The sequence below is a fragment of the Leguminivora glycinivorella genome, chromosome 22 (assembly GCF_023078275.1).
Source record: "Leguminivora glycinivorella isolate SPB_JAAS2020 chromosome 22, LegGlyc_1.1, whole genome shotgun sequence".
NCBI lineage: Eukaryota > Metazoa > Arthropoda > Insecta > Lepidoptera > Tortricidae > Leguminivora > Leguminivora glycinivorella.
Window position 1 is genome coordinate 4,720,097 of NC_062992.1, and position 24,560 is coordinate 4,744,656.

The 24,560-nt window shown below is 40.5% G+C and overlaps 2 protein-coding genes across 2 annotated transcripts in view; both read left to right on the forward strand.

Moving 5' to 3' along the window:
• The first annotated feature begins 1,079 nt into the window (after positions 1–1,079).
• On the forward strand, positions 1,080–17,088 carry LOC125237793 (chondroitin sulfate synthase 2). Its single transcript, XM_048144980.1, has 14 exons — positions 1,080–1,364; positions 1,924–2,112; positions 2,302–2,539; positions 3,013–3,164; positions 5,102–5,304; positions 7,155–7,332; positions 9,430–9,579; positions 10,396–10,520; positions 11,833–11,923; positions 12,746–12,916; positions 14,010–14,093; positions 14,475–14,652; positions 15,103–15,245; positions 16,520–17,088. The coding sequence occupies exons 1-14, from the start codon at positions 1,188–1,190 to the stop codon at positions 16,634–16,636; spliced, it is 2,196 nt and encodes a 731-aa protein (XP_048000937.1). The 5' UTR covers positions 1,080–1,187; the 3' UTR covers positions 16,637–17,088.
• A 2,552-nt stretch (positions 17,089–19,640) lies between these two features.
• LOC125237812 (influenza virus NS1A-binding protein homolog) overlaps positions 19,641–24,560 on the forward strand; it is a 38,910-nt gene continuing 33,990 nt past the window's right edge. Inside the window, exons 1-2 of the mRNA XM_048145005.1 lie at positions 19,641–19,714; positions 19,822–19,863. Of these exons, the coding sequence (XP_048000962.1) occupies positions 19,833–19,863 (31 nt within the window). The 5' untranslated portion in view covers positions 19,641–19,714; positions 19,822–19,832. The remainder of the gene's footprint in view (positions 19,715–19,821; positions 19,864–24,560) is intronic.

The following is a 24,560-nucleotide window of genomic DNA, read 5'->3' on the forward strand; positions in this document are numbered from 1 at the left end:
ATGGCTTCATAATAATGACTTACCAATTCGTTACAAGGCATTAATACCCTTGCCTCGATATAATACAAAAATAATTTAAGAAGTTTATAAACTTAGTTATCATAAAGCCTGACAAGATTTTATTTGACCCTGAAGAAGTGTCGCTACAAAACGTTTTCATATGGCAATAAAGTGCGGACGTCATATATAATGGGGACAGTGTGCACTGGTCTCGCGTTAATATTTGTAGAAAACTAAAACGGTTTTAGAGAACAAAAATGTAATAAGCAAGGTTTGAATACTCGCTACTTGTATCCGCACAGCCTAAAATACACATGAATCTTGTGCCTGCATCGAAGTCGTCAATGTTTATTTTCTTTTTGAGTGAGACCTTGTTTTGTACTGGTAGCAATGATGGAACAGCCTCCTTATTTCTATAAATATTTTTCACGGCAGAGCTACAGACACCTTAAATAAGAACAAAAAATATATTAAGCTTAATCGAAACCAACTAATCAATACAGGAGAACCGCACTATAAACAGTCAGTACCGGACATGTCAACAACCGATTTCGGAACATTATCATCGAAATGCTGTGAAATCCTTCATCCTTTTTTGTTGTAATTCATTTTTCACATTAAGTATAATTATTTTCACTTTTTCAATATTATTTTGGGCATATTTGCGATGAAACCGTTAGGAAATTTAAAATCTTTTCTTCTTGTTTATATCACTGACATTCGATGGCTTTCGATGACGGGTGTCAAATAGTAATCCTTGCCAGTAAAAGAAATTAGTTCTGCTGAAAATCCGCAACGTGGCGAGGGTCAAATAAAAACTTGTCAGGCTATACAAGTAAAAATACTACTACTATAGTAATACCTTTAACACTGGTCACACGTGCGAGAGGGACACCAGCCCCAACTTTGACCCTCTCATGTAGACACACTTTTACTAGTCTGACAAGAACGCCTTTCTGCACCGGTGATAAAGTTCAATTTAGTATGGCAAAAAAAGTGTGAGCTCAGTCCCTATTGGAAGTCCAAGTGTCAAACCAATACGTCACTGTCACTTCATTGAATGAAGTTCATTCATAGAATTCGCTTACGGAAACAATTTACCGATCATGTTTTAGCTTATCTAAGGATAAGATAACTGCGACCTAGATTAAAGTTTAAACACGTATTGTGCTGTGGCTTCAGACAAGATGTTGTCTCGCTACGTACTGTCGCAGGTGAAACACAACGGGTACTTCCTGGCGGGGCTGGCGTTAGGGCTATGGCTGGCTCTGGCGACGGTTCCGCTGGAGGACGCACCGACTTGTGCTGCACCTCCGCTACCTGTTCTAGATGACTATGAGCCACAGCGCGAGGAGAGGCCTGATGTGAGTTTGTTAGTTTACTAAGCGAGATCAAGGTAAAGCATGGTAATATGACCGTGTTAGTCAAAGTTACTTAGTTTTTGAATGCAATTACTACTACTACGCTAGCTCAGCGACCCGAAGCCCGAACTTAGTCACTTTACGGTCACCAAGGTCTTTCTGGTAGTTTAAGAATAGTAAACAGTTTTATTTACTGACTTCACTCAATAAGTTTCATGCTAAAGACTAGAAAATTTTGCATATTATCAAGACGTGATCCATTAAGTAAATAAGGCTGTTATAGCTAGTTTTAAACACTAAACAAGAGTTATTTGGCCAAACCCTCGCTCAAAAATGTTTTTAATGACTATTTTATCAGTAAAGTGCTTTTGGCTGACACGGTAAAGCTGAATTGACACTGCAAGTTATTGGTGCAAGGTTTATGACGCGACTATGGGTAAGAGTGACAGTGAATGGCTAATCTCTTTCTTGCATATACCTTCGTTTAAACTTGCAGGTGTAAATTGAGCTTAGCTGCCAAAATGGTGTTAAAGGTAAAGATTAACCTTGTTTATGATCTTAGCATGCGGCAGTGGCAGCCGGGCGGGCAGTACAACGTCCCCGCTACTACAGCACGGAGCTGGGAATGCGAGCACCGTTGCTGGCCGGCGTGCTGGCTGGCGCTGTGGATGCTCGCACCGCTGCCATCAATGATACCGCACATGTCCTGCAACCTGCTTTGAAGTTCTTCATCACTGCAGACAGCCGCCAGGTATGTACAAGTTCCCACAAATAGTGCAACTAGACAAACCTTACCTAGCCACAACATTGGTCAATTTAATGTCTTCTTACTCGTACTTCTAATAACCTTTTTTTAATTTCTTTAATATATCCACGGTTTGATAGAAAATTACCAATCTTAATAATAATGTTATTCACTTCACCACCTTTATTGTTCCAGACTGCAAACAGCCTAGCCAACGTGGTCGGTTTCACGGACTCCCGCGCCCTACTCCGCCCGTTCCACGCGCTCAAATACCTCGCTGACAACTTCCTCGACGAATACGACTTCTTCTTCTTAAGTGCTGACACAGCTTATATCAACGCGAGGAGGTTGAAACAGCTGGTGGCCAGTATTAGCGTGTCGCAGGATGTCTATATGGGCGTTGTTGAGGGTGACAGCCAGTATTGCTCGCTAGGTATGTACACATAAACTCCTCTATTCCCAAAAGGGGTAGACAGAGCACAGGAAAATGCTCCAGTTTCAGTGGCACTAGGACAATCACACACACAGATATATGTTCCTGAGTCATGGATGTTTTCTATGTATAATAGTATTTATAGTACAACATTTGCTTAGTTTAGGGCTAGGTTGATCTGTGTAAGGTGTCCCCACAATATTTATTCATACTAATATTATAAATGGGAAAGTGTGTGTGTCTGTTTGTCCGTCTTTCACGGCAAAACGGAGCGACGAATTGACGTGATTTTTTTAATGGAGATAGTTGAAGGGATGGAGAGTGACATAGCCTACTTTTGTCTCTTTCTAACCCCCCTCCCCCCATTTCCCTAAAATGGGAGGTGAAAGTTTGTATAGGACATTCCGCAATTTTCGAATTTAACGCAAGCGAATCCGCGGGCAAAAGCTAGTTTATTATATTCTTGTCCACAGAAAGCGGCATACTCCTCTCAAACAGCGTACTCCGCGCAGTACACAACTCTCTCGACTGGTGCGTGCGGAACTCCTACTCGCCGCACCACCACGAGAACCTCGGACGTTGCGTACTCCACGCGGCGCGCACGCCATGCACTAGCTCTATACAGGTGACTTTTTATTTTATTTTATACTACGTCGGTGGCAAACAAGCGTACGGCCCGCCTGATGGAAAGCGGTCACCGTAACCTGCAACTCAAAGAGTGTCACATGCGCGTTTCCACCGCATTAGAAACTTGTACATTCCATTTTGCTGCGTTAAATACACAGTAAAAACCGGCCAAGAGCGTGTCGGGCCACGCTCAGTGTAGGGTTCCGTAGTTTTCCGTATTTTTCTCAAAAACTACTGAACCTATCAAGTTCAAAACAATTTTCCTAGAAAGTCTTTATAAAGTTCTACTTTTGTGATTTTTTACATATTTTTTAAACATATGGTTCAAAAGTTAGAGGGGGGGGACGCACTTTTTTTTCCTTTAGGAGCGATTATTTCCGAAAATATAAATATTATCAAAAAACGATCTTAGCAAACCCTTATTCATTTTTAAATACCTATCCAACAATATATCACACGTTAGGGTTGGAATAAAAAAAAAATCAGCTCCCACTTTACATGTAGGGGGGGTACCCTAATAAAACATTTTTTTCCATTTTTTATTTTTGCACTTTGTCGGCGTGATTCATATACATATTGGTACCAAATTTCAGCTTTCTAGTTCCAACGGTTACTGAGATTATCCGCGGACGGACGGACGGACGGACGGACAGACAGACATGGCGAAACTATAAGGGTTCCTAGTTGACTACGGAACCCTAAAAAGGAGTGCACAAGTTCCAAGGAGGGTTCGGGTTGCCGACGACTCGAAGGACAATAGACGGAATAAGTCAGTTCCGTAAGTCCTCCCGTCATCAGCACACCGCACCCTCGTTGAGCTCTGGCAGCCTTACTCACCGGCAGGAACACAACACTATGAGTAGGGTCTAGTGCTATTTGGCTGCGGTCTTCTGTAAGTCGGAGGTACTACCCCAGTTGGTCTGCTCTAGATTCGAGCGAGATGATATCCGCTGTGCTGTGCCCCCTACATTTATAGTTTGTTAAGCAAGTTTACAAACCATTTTGGTCTTAGTAGCTCATATGACAGAGCGCTGTAGTATCGATCCAGAGGTCGTGAGCTCAAGTCCCATCCAAAGCAATAATGAGTTTGCATTTCCAGGTTTTTTAGTGGACCGATTTGCATCAAACATGGCTAAGAACACTCCCGACTAATTCAGCTTTCAAACAAAAAAAAACAAATCTAAATCGCATTTAAAAATATTTTAAGCGGGTTACTCACGTATTTAGTTGATATAACGCTCGACATGTATTTTTAAACATGTCGTGAGTCTCACGGTAGTTTTATAGTTAAATCTAAATCGGTTCATCCGTTCAAAGGCTGAAGATACCACAGACAGTAGGGTGTTTCATATTTGTATGGGAAAAATAAAATTGTGATATTTTTTCTGACTTCGCTCGGTTCTAGCTTATCTTAAACGCATATATACCAAATTTCAAGTGATTTGGACGTTGTTTAGAGGTCGCGCTTGATGAACAGTTTGTAAGAAAGTCACTAAAAAGTAATGTTATCCAATTTTATTACCAAATAAAACAATAGAGTAGTTGTAAATTATTTTAAAGTACAAGTAATTTTTTTTGATTTCCCTGATTTTTGGTATATGGGCTCTGTATAGGCGTAGAACCAAGAAGAAAAGCGAAGTCAAAGATAAATCAAAATTTTGGAAAAATGAAACACCCTAACAGACAGACAGACCCTCGTTTTTGCGTTGGGGGTTAAAAATGGATTGAAAAATGTCGAGCGTTTTTTCGTCCTATTTAAACGTGAGAAAACTTGCTTAAAACATTATATTACGAGTCTAACGCGAATTTTAACCCTTACGTTATCCCGGCATTTGCCACTGCTCGTAGAAGCCTGGGGTCCGCTTTCACAACTAATCCCCAAGCTTCCACCATCTCACGTTTCAACTAGTTTTATAGATATTTTTTTTTATCCAGGGTGAAACCTACGTCTCAGCAACGCTATCGGAACTCAACCTGACGCCATCTTTAGCGGATGCGGTGACGGCACATCCGGCTACACCGCCGCAAGTGTATTCACTGCACGCGTACGTCTCCAGCGTGCAGCTCTCGAGGGCCAAGGAGGAAACTAGAGCGCTGCGGAGGGCTCTGCACAGGGGCATACGGAGCCATCCGCCTGGGTAGATATTGAACTAATTTTGGCTTTATTTAATAAACAAGAAATTTCAGAATTTGGGTCCCTCCAATTAGCAAAAGTTGTTAACAAAAATTAACTCGCTGTCAGTTTTGTGACGATAATTAAGCATAAAATCTGTCTAAAAATTTACTTTTTTCCCATTCTAAATGTAGATTATCGCTTAAAGCTTGAAATTTCATGCTTAATTATCGTTACATAACTGACAGTGAGTTAATTTTTGTTAACAACTTACGCTAATTGGGGGGACCCAAATGCTGAAAATTATCAAACTGAAATAAAAATTATGGGTCAGTCCGCGGTAAGAGTAACGAGTCGTGAATTTATTGCATGTTCCATTTTTTCATGTAATAATCTGTCTCTAAATAAGTGTTACTTTCCCGATATATGCATATATCCTTTAATTTGCAGCTGTAGTTAAATTAAACACGCAATGAAGTCGTGACTCGCGTTACTTTTACGTGGATTCACCCCATATAAGGAAGAAAAAGTGACCAAACTCACTTGGGCTAAGCCGGGAATCGAAACCGTATCTTTAGCTTACGTGGCTAACGTCTTAACTACTAGACCACCGGGCCGCCGTGGCATCCGTCGAAAATTCTCTATTCCTGTGATCAACTCTAAGTGCGTTTTCACATTATCCGACCCGATATTGGATGTAGGACCGATATCCCATAGATTGAAGCAACCATCTTTGATTTTTGCCTTTGAAATCCTTCAGATATCGGATCGGATAATGTGGAAACGCGCTAAGGCTCTTTATTTACTACTTTTTCAATTGTCTATTTTCACTCTATGTTAACTTGCAAAACTGTGACCTATTTGCTGAACGATCTGTTTATACTTAAGCTTATGTACCTACCTAGCAGAGTGAACTAAGATGTGAAGTTCTCTTAAATGGCACCAGATTGTCGCTTGTGAAAGTTTTGTTCATATTGTTATACGAATAATCTGTTAGAGCATATTTGCAGTCGGTAGTGACCCTGCCTGCTACGCCGCGGTCCCGGGTTCGAATCCCGATAAGGGCATTTATTTGTGTGATGAGCACAGATATTTGTTCCTGAGTCATGGATATTTTCTATGTATTTATATATTATATATATATATATATATATATATCGTTGTCTGAGTACCCACAACACAAGCCTTCTTGAGCTTACCGAAGGCCTCAATCAATCTGTGTAAGAATGTCCTATAATATTTATTTATTATTATTTTATACAGGTTGTGTGTATTTTAAAAAGTGTGAAAACCTCGAAAACCAGGCGACTTTTACTAAACCTTAAAGTAAATTTTCTGGACCAGTATAAGGTGCCCTCTTGGTGGTTAAAAGGTTGTCCATTAATTACCGGGCACCCGGTATAGTTATTTGCGCTTAAGCGACAAAATAAACTCCTAACCTGCTTCTTTTACTTTGTATTTCTATAATGCTCTTTTTCTCAAACATGCAATGAAATATTGTCTTTACGTTCCTTAAAATGGGCTGGGAAGTATCGCTTTTTGGGCGCAACAACTCGAGAGGACTGTAAAGGGATTTCATATTATTTTTTAGGCCTAGGCCTGCAAAGTAACTTTTTTTTATAAAATATTGTCTTTTAGAGCATTTTTTTTTATTTCATTGTATGTTTGAGAAAAGCACTATACATGCCTCGGCCTGAAAACGGATTTCCGGCCAAGTGGGTATGTACCGTGGGGTGGGCCGGATAGGGATACGAGGCTCATTTTCCCGGCCTCTGATGTAATGTACTATTTCCTAGCGTTATCCTGGCATTTTGCCACGGCTCTTGAGGGTCTGCTTGGCAATGAATCATGATGTGACAATTTTTTTTTTTTAAGATTCCGCAACGGCACCTGGCCCGGTGGGCTGCGATCGGAGCCCGGGCTGGCGCCGCCGCCCCCCGACTCGAGGTTCGACCACCCGCGCTGGGTCGCCTTCAATCGCTCGCACGCGTACATGCTAGACGACCTCACTGCCGTCCGCGCTTTACCCAGAGCGCATGCGGAGGCCCTAGATGTGAGTAACTATAACTACGTATACAACTTAGTATAACCACCATTCAAAATTTCAATTTTGAAAAAACCCCGACATAGTGGACCGATTTTCATCAAACATGGCTAAGATCATTCCCGACTAATTCAGCTTTCAGCCAAAAAAAAAACACTCACAGACAGACAGACACGTCAAACTTGTATAACAGCCCGTCGTTTTCGCGTCGGGGGTTAAAAAGACAAAGAAAGAAAAAAGCATACCTCGGCACCATAAAGAAACATTCTCGCTCAGATTGATTGAATGAATGATAAATGCATGAATGAATGAATGAATGAAGAATGAGTGATGAATGAATGAATGATGAATGAATGAATGACGTTGCTGTAGATTCTCGGTTAGACGACGCGCTGGGTCGCCTTCAATCGCTCGCACGCGTACATGCTAGACGACCTCACTGCCGTCCGGGCTTTACCTAGAGCACATGTGGAGGCCCTAGATGTGAGTAACTAAGTATAACCACCATACAAAATTTCAATTTTGAAATAAACCTCGAAATACTGATAGATTTTCATGAAACATGGCTAAGAATATTCCCGATTAATTCAGCTTTCAAACAAAAAAAAAAAACAAATCTAATTAGGTTCATCCGTTTGAAAGCTACGATGCTACAGACAGACACACACACACAGATAGACAGACACGTCAAACGTATATAACAGCCCGTCGTTTTTGTGTCGGGGGTTAAAAATACACATAAAGAAAGAAAAAAGCGTATCTCGGAACCATAAAGAAACATTCTCGCTCAGATTGATTGAATTAATGATGAATGGATGAATGAATGAATGATGAATGAATGGCGAATGAATGAATGAATGAAGAATGAACGATGAATGAGTGATGAATGAATGATGAATGAATGACGTTGCTGTAGATTCTCGGTTAGACGCCGCTACCGGCACCTGGCCCGTCAACAGAGCGCATGCGGAGGCCCTAGATGTAAGTAACTAAGTATACAACTTAGGGCTGGTTTTTCAATCGCCAGATAAATAATATCTGTCAGATAAATGTTAGCTGTCATTGTCATTTATATGTGTGATGAAAAGGATAGTGATAACTTTATCTGGTAGATATATTTATCTGGCGACTGAAAAACCGGCCCTTAGTATAACCACCATACAAAATTTCAACTTTGAAAAAAAAAACTTCGACATACTGATAGATTTTCATGAATGGCTAAGATCATTCCCGACTAATTCAGATTTCAAACAAAAAAAAAACACACTCACAGACAGACAGACACGTCAAACTTATATAACAGCCCGTCGTTTTTGCGTCGGGGGCTAAAAAGACACATAAAGAAAGAAAAAAGCGTACCTCGGAACCATAAAGAAACATTCTCGCTCAGATTGAATGAATGAATGATGAATGGGTATGTTCTTGCATTTTTTTAAGTGAAGATAGTTAAAGCAATGGAGAGTGACATATCTTATACTTTTAAACGAGCAATTCTTGTATGTTTATTTATTTATTTATTTATATATATATTTATTTACACTGACGATCTCGGAAACCGCTCTAACGATTTCGCAGAAATTTGTTATGTGGGGGTTTTTGAGGGTGAAAAATCGGTCTAACTTATCCTTAGGTCCCGGAAAACGCGAATTTTCGAGTTTTCATGCGTTTTTCTTCGCGCGCCATCTCGTGTGCAGTAGTTGTACTGTTAAGACAGAATTCTTTCGGTCGATGTAAGTACTATTTATTGCAAACACTAGATGGCGACACAGGTCAAGGCTAAAACGAATAGAAAATACACTATTTGAGTTTTTGTGGCGAAATGCGCGCCATCTCGTGTGGAGTAGTTGTGTTGTTAAGGCTGAGAATTCTTTCGCTCGATGTAGGTACTATTCATTTTTGAACTAGATGGCGACACAGTCATGTCAAGGATACGAAACAGAACCGAGCGAAGCTCGGTTGCCCAGATATTAGGCTACTATTTGTCTCTTTCTCCCTCACTCCCCTGGAAGTTTGTATGGATTTTCGAATTTAATGCGATCGAAGCCGCGAGCAAATGCTTTATAGTGAAATTTAGAGAATTTCCAAATGCTTCATGTTTTGTTTCAGATGGTATGGGAGACCGCCCGTGCCTGGGCGCTAAGACAATTTGGGGCTCGCGAGGCGGCCTTAGTAGAAGGCGCCATGCGATGGGAACCTGCCACCGCCCTGCGGTACCGACTACTACTGAGGCTCACGGGAGACAAGGACAGCGGACAGGTGAGCCCCTAGTGCGAGAGAGATGGAAGGAGCGGGGGGAGGGGCTGCCATCGCCCTGCCATAGTACATAATATATTAAAGAGTAGTATCGTACAGTATGGCTCACGCTTCCCGCTGAAAGTGCCGCCCCTCAATTATCGCCTAACAAGAACGCGACCAGTCGACCTGTCTTATCTCACTCATACAAGCAAAGTACGAGGACACTACCTAGAGGTATAACAGTATTTTTAGGATTCCGTAGTCAACTAGGAACCCTTATAGTTTCGCCATGTCTGTCTGTCCGTCCGTCCGTCCACGGATAATCTCAGTGACCGTTAGCACTAGAAAGCTGAAATTTGGTACCAATATGTATATCAATCACGCCGACAAAGTGCAAAAATAAAGAGTGGAAAAAAATGTTTTATTAGGGTACCCCCCCTACACGTAAAGTGGGGAGTGTTTTTTTTTTTTCATTGCAATCCTAACGTGTGATATATTGTTGGATAGGTATTTAAAAATGAAGGGTTTACTAAAATCGTTTTTTGATAATATTCATATTTTCGGAAATAATCGCTCCTAAAGGAAAAAAAAGTGTGCCCCCCCTCTAACTTTTGAACCATATGTTTAAAAAATATGAAAAAAATTACAAAAGTAGAACTTTATAAAGACTTTCTAGGAAAATTATTTTGAACTTGATAGGTTCAGTAGTTTTTGAGAAAAATACGGAAAACTACGGAAAACCCTACACTGAGCGTGGCCCGACACGCTCTTGGCCGGTTGTTTTTCTTTTTCTAGTTGCCTTTTACATATGCAATAACAAATCAATTCTGTTTTTAGGTAGTGCGTCTTCGGCAGTTAGAAGTGGTCCGGCCTTTAGGTGCGGCGCGGTTGGTCCCTGTTCCATACGTCACGGAATCCGCCCGCCTAGCTTTAGTGTTGCCTGTTCTACTGACAGAATACGCGTAAGTATAGTCTTTCAAATCATGAACAAAAAAAACTAACTAACTAACGTAACAGATCCTTCAGTTGCCCGCAAATCTACAAATACCTACGCTTAATTTAACGAATATTAATGAGTTACCACGTAAAACTTAATTGTTATTTTTCCAAAGTGCTATATTTAAAGTGTTATATTTTCCTATTGCTGTTACCACCGTTACCAATTTAAGAGCTCACACCTTAGTAGGAAGAATCACTGACTCCCGAGTCACAGGCTTGACCTAGTTCGGGAGGCAGAGGCTCAACCCCTTACCTAATTGTGTTACAAACCTAATACATAAGTATGTTTCGTGTTACAATCATTATATATGAAATGTAATGTATGGTTTAAAGCAATAAAATATTTTTCATTTTTTTTCAAAACTCAGAAGAATAGTAGGTACGTGCCACGTGACTACACAGGCGGGCGCGTGGCGCTCCTCGGCCACTTGTTCATTCGAATGAACGGCTAGCGTGTAGGTACTAACGTGCAACCGCGAGTGAGTGACGAAAGGCCTGGGGCCCGTTTCTCGAAAGGTACAAGCCTTGTATTACAAGTGTGTTTCCATGACAACCCATACGATTTGACAGTTCGCGCACTTGTAATACAAGGCTTGTACCTTTCGAGAAACGGGCCCCTGGTACTACGTCAGAAACCAGACGTTATCTATAACCGTCCGCTTGGTGGATCTGAAAAAAATGGGCTAGACGACTAAAAAAAACTAATTAGTCCGTCAGGTAGATTATCAAAGAATTTTAGACACGTATTTTTTCTTTTTTTCTCGTAAAGGAAAAATGACGACGATACAGTGCGTTAAAGTTTCGCGTGACGTCACGCCTAGGTACAATTTATACTTAGAAGTGACGTCACAAGCCCCCACTCCGGAACTTAGATGCTCTATCTATATCTTTGTATTTTTTCATTAATTAGAAAAAGCCAAAAATATGTGTTCAGTATTTGGACGAGCTAACTGAAGGACTAAACAGTTTGCCATTTTTAACCCCCGACGCAAAAACGACGGGGTGTTATAAGTTTGACGTGTCTGTCTGTCTGTCTGTCTGTCTGTCTGTCTGTCTGTCTGTGTGTGTGTCTGTCTGTGGCATCGTAGCTCCTGAACGGATGAATGAGTGTTCTTAGCCATGTTTCATGAAAATCGGTCTTCTAGGTCACGGTCGGGGGTTTTTTCAAAATTTTAATTTTGTGGTTATTTATGTAGTCGTCATCCCTATTCACGAGTGCCTACGAGGCGGGATCTTGGTTGCGAAGTGGTTAAAGAATTGTTTTATTGATTTCAGTTTACAGCAGCAATTGGACGACGCTGCTGCCTTCCTTACGCGCTACGAATCCGTCTGTCTGAACAAGGATAAGAACACTAATCTTGTAATTGTAAGTCTTGTAATTTTTTTTAAGGCCCCCCACATCTAGCGTCTCGCGAGCGTAGCGTCGGGACAACTATATGGAAAACCGGCCAAGAGCGTGTCGGGCCACGCTCAGTGTAGGGTTCCGTAGTTTTCCGTATTTTTCTTAAAAACTACTGAACCTATCAAGTTCAAAACAATTTTCCTAGAAAGTCTGTATAAAGTTCTACTTTTGTGATTTTTTTCATATTTTTAAACATATGGTTCAAAAGTTAGAGGGGGGGACGCACTTTTTTTTCATTTAGGAGCGATTGTTTCCGAAAATATTAATACTATCAAAAAACGCTCTTAGTAAACCCTTATTCATTTTTAAATAGCTATCCAACAATATATCACATGTTGGGGTTGGAATGAAAAAAAATATCAGCCCCCACTTTACATGTAGGGGGAGTACCCTAATAAAACATTTTTTTCCATTTTTTATTTTTGCACTTTGCACGTCCGCGGACGGACGGACGGACGGACGGACAGACAGACATGGCGAAACTATAAGGGTTCCTAGTTGACTACGGAACCCTAAAAAAGACGCCGCGTCGACGTTGCGCCGACGCGGCGTCAGACTTTGCCATACAGTTGAACCGACGCTACGCTCGCGAGACGCTAGATGTGGGGGGACCCTTATTCGTTATCTATAGGGGTAAATGTTTTCAATATTTTACATTTTAATTCAAATTGCAATGCTCATTCAAATGGTAATTATTTCGAACATTTGTTGCAAATATTTGACGTATAAAACTGATAAAATGCCACCTAAATACCATCTAATAACTTCTCTTCAATTAATTTATAGGTTATAGTGACAGAAGGCACAGAGCCCGAACAAGCGTCCTCGCTTCGCTCGGCGGCGACAGCCCTAGCCAATAGGCATCACGCCAATATAGAGGTCCTGTCAGCAACACTGTCTTCTGTAGACGACACAGAAATACAACGAGCGGCGCGCGCAGGGAGAACGGCTTTAGAGGTAGGATCATTAACTATAATCGAACTGTCTATTTGATATGTTGTAACAGTAGTAAGGTTAGAACAAGCGTCCTCGCTTCGCTCGGTGTCGTCGACTACAGCTGATAGACATCAAGTCAATATAGAGGTCCTGTCAGCGATACTGTCTTCTGTAGATGACGACAAATATACAACGCGCTGGTCGCGCTGACAGAGCTTCTTTAGAGGTATAAATCAACATTTATCCTTACAAATTTGTACCCAAATTAACTTTCTTATATCTTACATATTTTTTTATTGCAAATGTGGTGAAAACTATCCTGTGTTATATGTAACACGGGTCGTAAGGATATTGCAAACCCAAGTCTTAAAGCGCCCCGACACGACGTCGTGCTTTGACTATGCTCTCGTTTTGCGTTTCTTACGCCCCATGTTGCACAGTGTAATTATTATCTATCCCTGCCTGCTAAGCCGCGGTCCCGGGTTCGAATCCCGGTAAGGACATTTATTTGTGTGATGAGCACAGATATTTGTTCCTGAGTCATGGATGTGTTCTGTATATAAGTATTTGTATATTATATATATCGTTGTCTGAATACCTACAACACAAGCCTTCTTGAGCTTACGGTGGGACTCAGTCAATCTGTGTAAGAATGTCCCATAATATTTATTTTTTCCCCTCACTAGCTCGGAGACACGTGTTTTGTCCTTTAATACCAGCGGGTAAAAACACATTTTATCCACTAGTGGGTAATTTGACCTTGAATAAAGTCAAATCAACTGTTTAAAAATTCTTAAAAGTAGGTGAATCTAGTAATAAAGATGATTTACCACCCATGGAACTACTGGAAGCAGTGAGAAACGCATTTTTGCGTTGTAGTTTCCTCGCTATAGTGAGGGGAAAAGTTTCGTGTTACATTCGGGTGCAAATGTATTTTACTTCTCGTGTGTTAAAAAACTCGCAAGTTCAGGATTCTATTCTCGAACCACTCGCTTCGCTCGTGGTTCAACTATAGAGTCCTTTCACTTGCTCGTTTTTCAATTCCACACTCGGCGTTAAAATACAAGTTTGCCCCCTTGTATAACAAATACCTATTATTTTTATCTTGTTGTAGGCGGGGCTGCCGCGCCTGCCGCGCGACTCACTTGTGCTACTCTCTGACGTCGCCATGGAGTTCAACGAAGAGTTTCTTAACCGGGTAAGATGACCGAAGGACTCGCTGTACACTGTGAAATAAAAAAGGCCGTTCAAACTTTGCATAGTGACTTTTGAGGTCGAAACGAACTAATACTAATTTTTTACCTACAATTATTCTTTTATTTAGAAAATGTATGAATAAATCAAATAAATATCGTAAATTAACAATATTTTTTTTATATTAGACTTATATTGACCGGGATATAGACCGTGATTACCTTTGACGCAGTTGCATGCATCATGTCATGATCACGGAAAAGTGGCGAAGACGGGTGGATGTCAAATATAAGTGTAATGAAAATAACCGTGAATCGTTCAAAACTCTTATTCAAAACTTAATATTTTTTTATAGTTTTCATAATGTGAATTGTTAATGTTCTAGGCCCGTATGAACAGTATATCAGGCGTCCAATGGTTCCTCCCGTCGGCCTTCGCTCGCTACAGCACATACACTCACCCGAAAGTGGTCGCGCCCGACGGGTCAAGGCCGCAGCATCATACGGGGCGCTTTACACCCCGTGACCCCGTACTGGCTGTGTACAAGCAAGATTATTTGCAAGGTTTGTACAGTACATAGCTTAAAGACACGCCTGTTCTCAAAAGGGGCACTCCTAGCATTAAAGGGGCTGAAAATTTCAAGGAAGAGGCATATAAGGTATTCAATGGTTCCTCTCGTCGGACTTCGCTCGCTACAACACATACTCACCCGAAAGTGGTGTACGGCTCAAGGCCGCGGCATCGTACGGGGCGCTTTACACTGGCTGTCTATAAACAGGATTAGTTGCAAGGTGCGTAGCCGAATTCACAAACGGCTCACGATAATATCTGCTTCGTAGCTATCTCTATCGCTCTTGCGTATTGGCGTGACAGAGCTAGACTGCATTTCTGTCGGCGTCTGGCGTCTACGATTGCCATTCGGGTACGCCGGCAGGCCTTTTTGTAATAATTCTCCGATATGGTCTATAATTTTGGTGATTTCAGATCAATAATTTGTTATTCTCCATTCATAGCGGAGTCCGAATGGCGCGCCCGCTTAGGGTCTGAATCAGCGTCACCGGCCTCAATACTTGCGGCTTCTCGTCTACGAGCACTGCGAGCGCCGGAGCCCGGCCTCGTGCTTCAACCGTCGGCCCCGCCCTGTCGATACAGCGAGGTATACTCATAAGTCATAACTAGTACTAGAAATGTCGGTTGCACCAAACCGTCCGTCACTGTTAAACTGTTCGTTAAATTTTATCGTATGACAAGTTCCATAGACGTCTGCTGCGTGATGATATAGACATGTGTAAGTAATGCGAGTAATATCACAAATGGGATATCACTTGAACACGTAATATGGCATTAGGTACGTATCACTCCGAGAAATCCACCATCACCTCTAGCATTACGTATCACCCGAACGCAAATGTCGCGTACTACTAAAACAGTGCGTGTAATGTTTACTGCCCCATGTGATAACTGTAATGGTGTAACAACTGAGATGTTTGCGCGCCAAGCAAAAACATCACTTATTACTTTTCACACGCGGCGTTTAAGCGCTCGGTCGCTCTCGTTCTAACCATCAAACCATACGATGCTTTCGGCTATTTCCGGAAGAGTTCGGAACGCGCCACTCAGCCGAACGCAGTCGCGATTACGTAGTTGTTTGCAAATTTCGCTTGCGCCCGGCCTTGTGCGTCAGCCGCCGACGGCCCCGCCCTGTCGATACAGCGCGGTACAGTTAACCAATTGGAACCTAGGCCACTGTAGAACTATGTCATAGTGACGTTATAAATCAGATTGTAAGAAATCTTTTACTGCTTGTCATTTTGACAAGATCTCAATCCGCTTTGTTAGAAGATAACTTGATTAGAAGTAAACAGGTGAAATGCGAAGCTAACTTTAATAACTATGGCATTAAGCCTCTTTAAATTTAAACGTTATTATCCTTTTTCAACCCCCGACACAAAAACGACGGGGTGTTATTAGTTTGACTGTCTGTCTGTCTGTCTGTCTGTGGCATCGTAGCTCCCGAACGGATGAACCGATTTAGATTTAGTTTGTTTTTGTTTGAAAACTGAATTAGTCGGGAGTGTTCTTAGCTATGTTTCATGAAAATCGTTCCACTGTGTCGGGGGATATTTCAAAATTTTAATTGTGCCTGTGTGGTGACGGGTTAAGAATTCCACCACCCCCTTTCTTCCCGTAGGTGTCGTAGAAGGCGACTGTGGGATATGGGTTCAATTGTGGCGTAGGCGAGAGGCTGGCAACCTGTCACTACAATGTCACAGTTTCATTTTCTTTCAACCCCTTACTTGACAAGAGTGGCACTGAAGCTTAAGTAGTTTCATGTGCTCTGCCTACCCCTTTATGGGATACAGGCGTGATTGTATGTATGTTAATTTTGTGTTTAGGTTATTTTCCTAATGTATTGAATTATGATTTCAGAATCGCGGGTCATGCCTATCGAAGCTTCGCGAAGCAGGAGAGTTCGAGTTACTCGAGCTAGGAGCGAAGCACGCACTGGCTAAACTTGAACTCGAGGTGAAGGCCGAACTCGAATGACATCATCATCAGAGTAGTGTTATAGCGTAGTCAGCGTTAAAAATGGGTAGATTTTTAATTTGTTGTCATGTTGTCCATTCCTCTATTTTTTTTTCTAAATACAAAAAAAAAAAAATATACTTGACTACTCGGAATCGTGAACTCTCAATTACCCGGGAGAAAATTGTCTCACATGTTTTCCCATGTGTGTAATAATAGTGTAACAATCTTTTACTTGTTAGGACCTTGTATATTTCTGTGGGCCTAGTGAAAAAGGGTATAACTCAAAAGGTCACAAGACCGAGATGGGACTTGTGCCCTTTTTCACCGAGTCAATTTGAGTTATACCCTTTTTCACTAGGCCCACAGATTTGTCATTTAATTTAGTTATGTTAGATTAAGCACAGCTTTGCATGCTTTTTCATCTATTTGTATGGGGGCCGAGCGTGTCAGATTTTGTACTGAAGTTGTTACTTGCCTGTGATTTTAAATATGTCTCAGGCCCTTGAGTGTTCATAATTTTTGTGTTGTTGCAATTAAATGTCACGTAACGAGGCATTTTTAATGTTATTATTGACTTCAACTTACAAAAATGGACGCCCGGAAGCTGCAAGCTGCGATTAAAGACGGACAACTCAGTGGATTTTACTGAGTTCATTTGACACGCTAAGTAGATAAGTTTGCTTGATCTATGGTATATATGACATCCGTGCTTTGTACTATGGGACATAATGTATACTGTAAGAACTTGATTTGTGTGCTACATTCTTGCAAACGAATAAATGATTTAATGAAAAAGCTCATGATTCTGAGTAGAAAGTAAGTAAAAGTAAAAAGTAACTTTAGTGAAGCTCCACAACCTTCTAGTTTGAGTAACTCAAACTCTCCCGGTTGAATTACTCAAGCTAGGAGCTTGCCACACTCGAACTCGAGTGATCATCAGATTACATCAGAGTAGTGTTTTAGCATCATTGTCCTACATCATTATAGCTTAGTCAGCATGAGAAGTAGTAAATGTCGTTTTATGCTAAGCATAGAGAAATAAATGAGGGGAGAGTTGTAACTCTATAGATATATCAGTAGATAAATGCGGGTTATTTGTAGTGACATCTAGCGACAATCACGTGTTATATAGCGTAAATTATCAGTACTGCTACTTGTCAATAGATGTCGCGACGAACGAAGAGTCTAATGCTCACCAATTTTTATCTTTTACAATAGTATTCTGTTTTCAATTCCTTTTGCTTGTAATATAATGCGTAAACTGTTCTAATATTAAATTTTTGGCAGGCGAGATACTGTTAACACCTAGTATCGATCATATGTCTGAAACCTGCCTAATACGTTTGTCACTAAAAAAGCCTAAACTATACTCCTGCAAGCCCAAACCCACTTTATCAGTAGAAAAACGCATAGATTTATTTTCGGAGGACAACCCTTTGTCTTATATTTTCCGCCAGGTGGCAAGGCAGTAGTTGATTGATTTAGCTAATTTTAAGTCTAAAAATGCAATCCTGTTATAGTATCGTTGGCGAACGAAAAAGTTCAGAAAGAAGAAAAGAAGATATGTATTCGGAATAACGTTTTTTTGACAACATGTAATAGACTAGACATCGAACAAAAAAATGCATTTACTGTGATCATATACCCTGGTTAGTGATGTGACAATAATATTAAATAAATTACATTTTGTACTTTCGACGGCGTTGTATTATTTTACTTCCTTGATTTTTCCCCCTCCGTCCTCTTTGCCTCCTCTTACCGAGGAACAACCTTAATAGCTTTCGTATAGATTTATGAAAATCTACCTCAACTAAATGATTGACCCGATTTGATAAAAGTGAGCTCTAGAGTACTTAAAAGAAAAGCGCATTGAAATCAGTTTAGCTTTCAAAATCTACAGTTTCATAACTACACGCTATAATATTTTAACAAGGCAAAACGCCCTGGTAGCAGAAAGCTAGTACCAGGGGCGGCTCACTCTGCGATTCTATCGCCGCGCTACAAGTACATGCTGGCGGCCGCGAGCTCGCGGCCTAATCAGGGGTGGCGCGCGTTCTCACGGAACGCACGTTCGTACTTTTCGTTGTTACTTTACGTCGCAAATACTTTTTTAAGGTTCATATGAGATGTCCGCGTGTGGAATGGCTAATAATGCTTAGTTAAATAGCCATCATGAATAAAATAGGACAATCTTCAACAGATCTACTATTGATTGTCCCACGGAAAAGTTCAATAAGGCTTGCGATGTTGGGACTTAAACAAAAATATATAAATACTGTATATATAACTAGAGAGTACCCAAAACGACTATAATAGTATAACATTTTATCTGAGTATTAATTCCTTTTAATCCATAGGCAACCCTATCGTCCGACGCTGCGCACGTGCGGCTCGTTTCTTTGTTAGAATTTTGTAGGCATTTAAAAAGGCGGCATTTTGTGAACATCAAAGCAGTGGGCCTTCTGTACTTGTACTATTATATATTCTGTGCTAGTACGGAGTCAACACTAAAAAATATGATTGAAAACACGGAAATAAGAAAGCATGCTCTGTGATTGAAAATATATGGCGAAGGTTTATTGTCCCATACAAAATTTAAATTTCGCGCCTGTGTTTAGTGATAGATTTGCTCACGTTTTGCTTCACCATAAAAATCTTATTAGAATAAGGCCCCGCACACTCGGAGGCAACAGTTGCTCGGCAACTTTCGTATTTGTATGAAAAGTTGCGTCGCCTCGTGTGCGCACCTTCATACTAGCCCATAGACCGAGCGACGGAGATAAAACAGTTTTGTCTCCCGTCTGTGGGGGCCCTAACATGAAAAACGTCGTTTCAACATTTTTTTTTTCAATAAAACTTCCGAGTTTTTTTATATGGCTCGAACAGCGCGCTAAGCGGAAATTAATGGCGGCCGGATTTAAAAAGCGAGCCTGTCAAGTTCGCGTCAGCTGTCAAAACAAGTCGCGAGGTGCGGTTGATGGCTGATGGCGTTGGCGTAACCCAGAGCACACCACGTCGAAGCGGCACGGCATGAGTAACGCGTGACAGTGGAGTCTCTCTCGCGGGCGAGACTCGCGGCGGCATCACACGCATCAGGTGGGTTTGTTTACGTCGGCCATGTGACTGCGAACTGCGTCGCGACCTTCGCGCGGCTTAATCCAGTTAGAGGCCGGTGGACCGCACTGACGCTCTCTCTGTTGCAGGATCCTGCACGATGCGAGGAGCGGAGTCCACCAACGGATATGGTGAGTGCGCATTCTGTACAATTCTTTGTAGTCGCGAATTTGCTAGATGTTTCTACCCGACACGATTTATTTTGACCGCGTTTGCGTTTTTTGTATTGAAACATTAGTCGTTCTTATAAAATCAACAGGTTTTTGTATATTTACGCGATGAAACACGCTACTATTTACTTATTTTATGTTTTAGACAGTTTATTGATGAAACAATAGGTGCATAACAGACCTGACCTTTACTAAACAGTATTAAGTTTGAGCCACAGTTCAGTGTAATTGAGTTATGAGCTCAAAGTCAAGGTATTCATGGAAAGCAAGCCTGTTAGCGTCTCAGATGGCCATTGTAGTGTAACAATAGTTTCTGTGACACATTGTGTTTCACATTTTCCTGGGGTTATGTGACTTTACTATGTTTTGGTTTCAAACAACGCAAAACAATACTATAATCTCACTCAATCTTTTAACTGCCTCTTAAAATTGGGTAAATCTTTTGCATAATTGAAATGTCTTTAAAGACTAAGCAGGTTCTAAGAGATAAGTTGCATAAAATGGAGTAATTAATGATTATTATAGGTGTAATGCTTTAACAATAACATTTGCCAACATTGTTAGGTAAACATAAGATGTATAATGAGGAAAACCTCATATTTCTGGTTAGGTAACTACCTTGTCGCATTCTGACACAAAACTGGTACCTACTACATTCACGCCACACATACCACCGGACTCATTTTATAAAAAAAACAACCCACATGTTAAGGAAAATTGTCAATTTAATTTGAATCAATTTGTTAGGAAATTGAACTTGAATTTGGTTTTTTTCAAATCATTTACGCAATTACGCACTAGATCCGATCTCTGTCATCCAATTTCTTTCCGTCATTCTTCAGATCAAGAGCGGATACAGCTTCGTGCCCAGGGGGGGTCAGGTGGTAAAGGGCCAGGCCCCCCGGGGGGGTCACGTGGTCTATTTGCATGGCCAGCCTAGGCTCCAGGGGGGGGTCATGACCCCCATGACCCCCCCTGGATCCGCGCATGCTTCAGATCTAGTGGGTCAATTATTACATATGCTAATAGTTCTACTATGACAGATCTTGTCTTCCATAGGCATAGTGCAAAACTGCTCTTATTTTCTACTTGCATTAGGATATTCAAACTCAAGCAAGTTTAACTCCCAATGGAGATACTAACATGTTAAAAATATCACTCATGTTCAATTGGATACTCATATTACTCATGTAACATAAAACCCAACATGTTTCAATCCATTTCAAAGTACAAACTTGTAAAAAGTTTAATGTATTGTTACACTAAGACTGATGAAAAAGGAATCAGTTCCTCAACCTAGAATAAGTTCACAATAAATTAGTTTAGTAGTCCTTTGATACGCCAAACACTGTAATGTCAAGGTATACAATAAAAATGCAGACATACTGCCAAAAGTATGTATATATCGCAGGGAAATGGCCAAAACAGAGATTTGATCAAATCTCTAAGGTATTTGATCAAATCACGTAGGATGTCAAAATGGCGAATCCCTTTCATCATTTCTCTAGAAAATTTCAGTCATTTGACTAAATCCCTGACCCTGTTTAGTGAGATCACAAAATCGGCCAATAGACACGCCACGTTTTGTCATTTCACTAGATTTGTTTAGGGATTTGATAAAATCCCTGAACCACAACAGTGAGTTACACACACACTATTTGCGCTCAGTGCAATATTGGCGATTTGTTGTTTTGGTTATAATATGTATAATGAGTAGAATACCTACATAATTATATGCATGATTGTTGTATTGTATAACATCTACCGCGGAATGGAATAGGTATTGAGACAAACCTTATTGGTTTAACAATACTGAGTAATTAATTAGAGATTTTTCTTTGTAATTACCTAAATAAATAAATAGCATGACTTTATTGTTTATATGTTAAAGTTGTGAATACATGTTTTTGGCACTTTGTCTGTAACCATATTTAATATCTTGATCTTGACTGTATGTGTTGGTTTGATTGAGCAAAGCAGATCCAATTGACGGAATTGTCTCGGGCAGTGGCCACCCATTCATAATTTTAGTGAGGCAAATTGTATTTATGAGTAAAGGGTATGCGAGACTGTGCAGATTTTATGCATACAAATTTTTGATTAGCCAATATTTAGGGTTTTATTTATTATTTATGTACTGAATAAGTGTAACCTCGGAGTTTAGTGGATGTTTGAAGGATGAGTGATGTTGAAAACTAGTTTTGACTTGTGAGCATTTGCGCGACACCGTTTGCTTTGTGTGGATCCTCGTCAATAACGCTAGCAATATAAAAAAAAACCGGCCAAGAGCGTGTCGGGCCACGTTTAATGAAGGGTTTCGTAGTTTCCCGTATTTTTCTCAAAAACTACTGAACCTATCAAGTTCAAAACAATTTTCCTAGAAAGTCTTTATAAAGTTCTACGTTTGTTATTTTTTTCATATGGTTCAACAGTTAGAGGGGACACACACACTTTTTTTTCCTTTAGGAGCGATTATTTCTGAAAATATTAATATTATCAAAACACGATTTTATTAAACCCCTATTCATTTTTAAGTACCTATCCAACAATATATCACACGTTGGGGTTGGAATGGAAAAAAAATGTCCCCACTTTACATGTAGGGGGGGTACCCTAACAAAACATTTTTTTTCACTTTTTATTTTACCACTGTCGGCGTGATTGATATACATATTGGTACCAAATTTCAGCTTTCTAGTGCTAACGGTCACTGAGATTATCCGCGGACGGACGGACGGACGGACAGACATGGCGAAACTATAAGGGTTGATAGTTGACTACGGAACCCTAATAATTATATTGCTAGTACAAGATAGATTTTTTTCAATGTTAAATTAATGATTGCCTTCCTCCAAGAAAAAAGTTATTTACTGCCATTTTAAAGGCCATCGCAACAGTTACCCCTCTGGCATTGATAATCCTTTTTTTTTTTTATTATAAATGGGCTTACTCTTGACCACAGACCCTTGACCCTTATCATTAAGCAATTTTATTTATTCGTCTGCTCGTTTTCCTTCTTAATCATAATTGAAATTTTGAAAAAACCCCCGACCACGACATAGTGGACTAATTTTCATGAAACATGGCTAAGAACACTCCCGACTAACTCAGCTTTCAGACAAAATAAACTAAATCTAAATCGGTTCATCCGTTCAGGAGCTACGATGCTACAGACAGACACACACACAGACAGATAGACAGACAGACAGACAAACAGACAGACAGACACGTCAATCTTATAATTATAACACCCCGTCGTTTTTGCGTCGGGGGTAAAAAAAGAAAGAATTTAATTTTGAAAAGTTCAAAATTGTTACAGGTTATTAGTCATAAAGTTGAAACCTAAACAACTAAACTATATTTGGGGCTGAAAACCAAAACATCGCAAAAAAAAACTATCAACAACAGCAGGTATTTCCATAACTAATTAATATTGAATGTTTAATAATAAAGGCGAACTTATCTCTAAAGCATTATGTACATTTAAGTAGTTAGCATGCGGTTGCTGATAAGATAAATACTTATAGGCAATCAGGATTTTTCCATAGATATGTAAACCTGACAATAGAATTAAAATTGAGGATTTTAATGAACATATTGGAACTTAAATAAATAAATAATTATTATTGGACATTCTTACACAGATTGACCGAGTCCCACGAAGGCTTCTAAAGCTCAAGAAGGCTTAGAAGGCTTGTGTTGTGGGTACTCAGACAACTATATATTTAATATACAAATATAATTTATTTATTTGTGTGATGAATACAGATATTTGTTCCTGAGTCATGGATGTTTTCTATGTATATAAATATGTATTTATCTATTTAAGCATGTATATCGTCGCTTAGCACCCATAATACAAGCTTTGCTTAGTTTGGGGCTAAGTTGATCTGTGTAAGGTGTCCCCAATATTTATTTTATTTATTTATACATAGAAAACATCCATGACTCAGGAACATGTATCTGTGCTCATCACACAAATAAATGCCCTTACTACCGGGATTCGACTTCGAACCCGGGACCGCGGCTAGCAGGCAGGGTCACTACTCGCTAGGCCAGACCGGTCGTCAAATGATAGATAGAATGTTTCGTAATGTTTCTACAGTTTCGTTCAGTTATATCTACTATCTACAAGAACAGTCAACCAAATACAATCCTAGGCCACTCTAATAGAACCCTGTTGTATTATAGAAGTCAGTTTGACTTTTACTGTGACAGGGTTCTTCTTATCGTGTCGAGGTTCCTCTCTTATATCTACTGTATAGCCCAATAGGCAGCAGCATTAACAGTCCTGGGTGAAGCGTCTCTCAGATCGATCTCCGAGCAGTGAAGTTTCTAATGGGGTGGCAACGCGCATGTGACACTGTTTGAGTTGCAGGCGTCCATAGGTTACGGTGACCGCTTTACATCAGGCGGACCGTATACTTGTTTGCCACCGACGTAGTATAAAAAAAAAAAGTGATGCGGGCACGCGGGGCAAGCCAGTAGGTGCGCCATGGTTTGCGGCGCTGTGTCGCAGCGCAGGTGCATTGGGTCGAGGGGCTTCGGAGCAATCCCCATTTGGCCATGTTTTGCTTACAGCGACCAACTTGGGACCTGAACCTGTCCGATGGTTCCACCAAATTATACACGGTAACTGTGAGGTAACCGAGACGAGG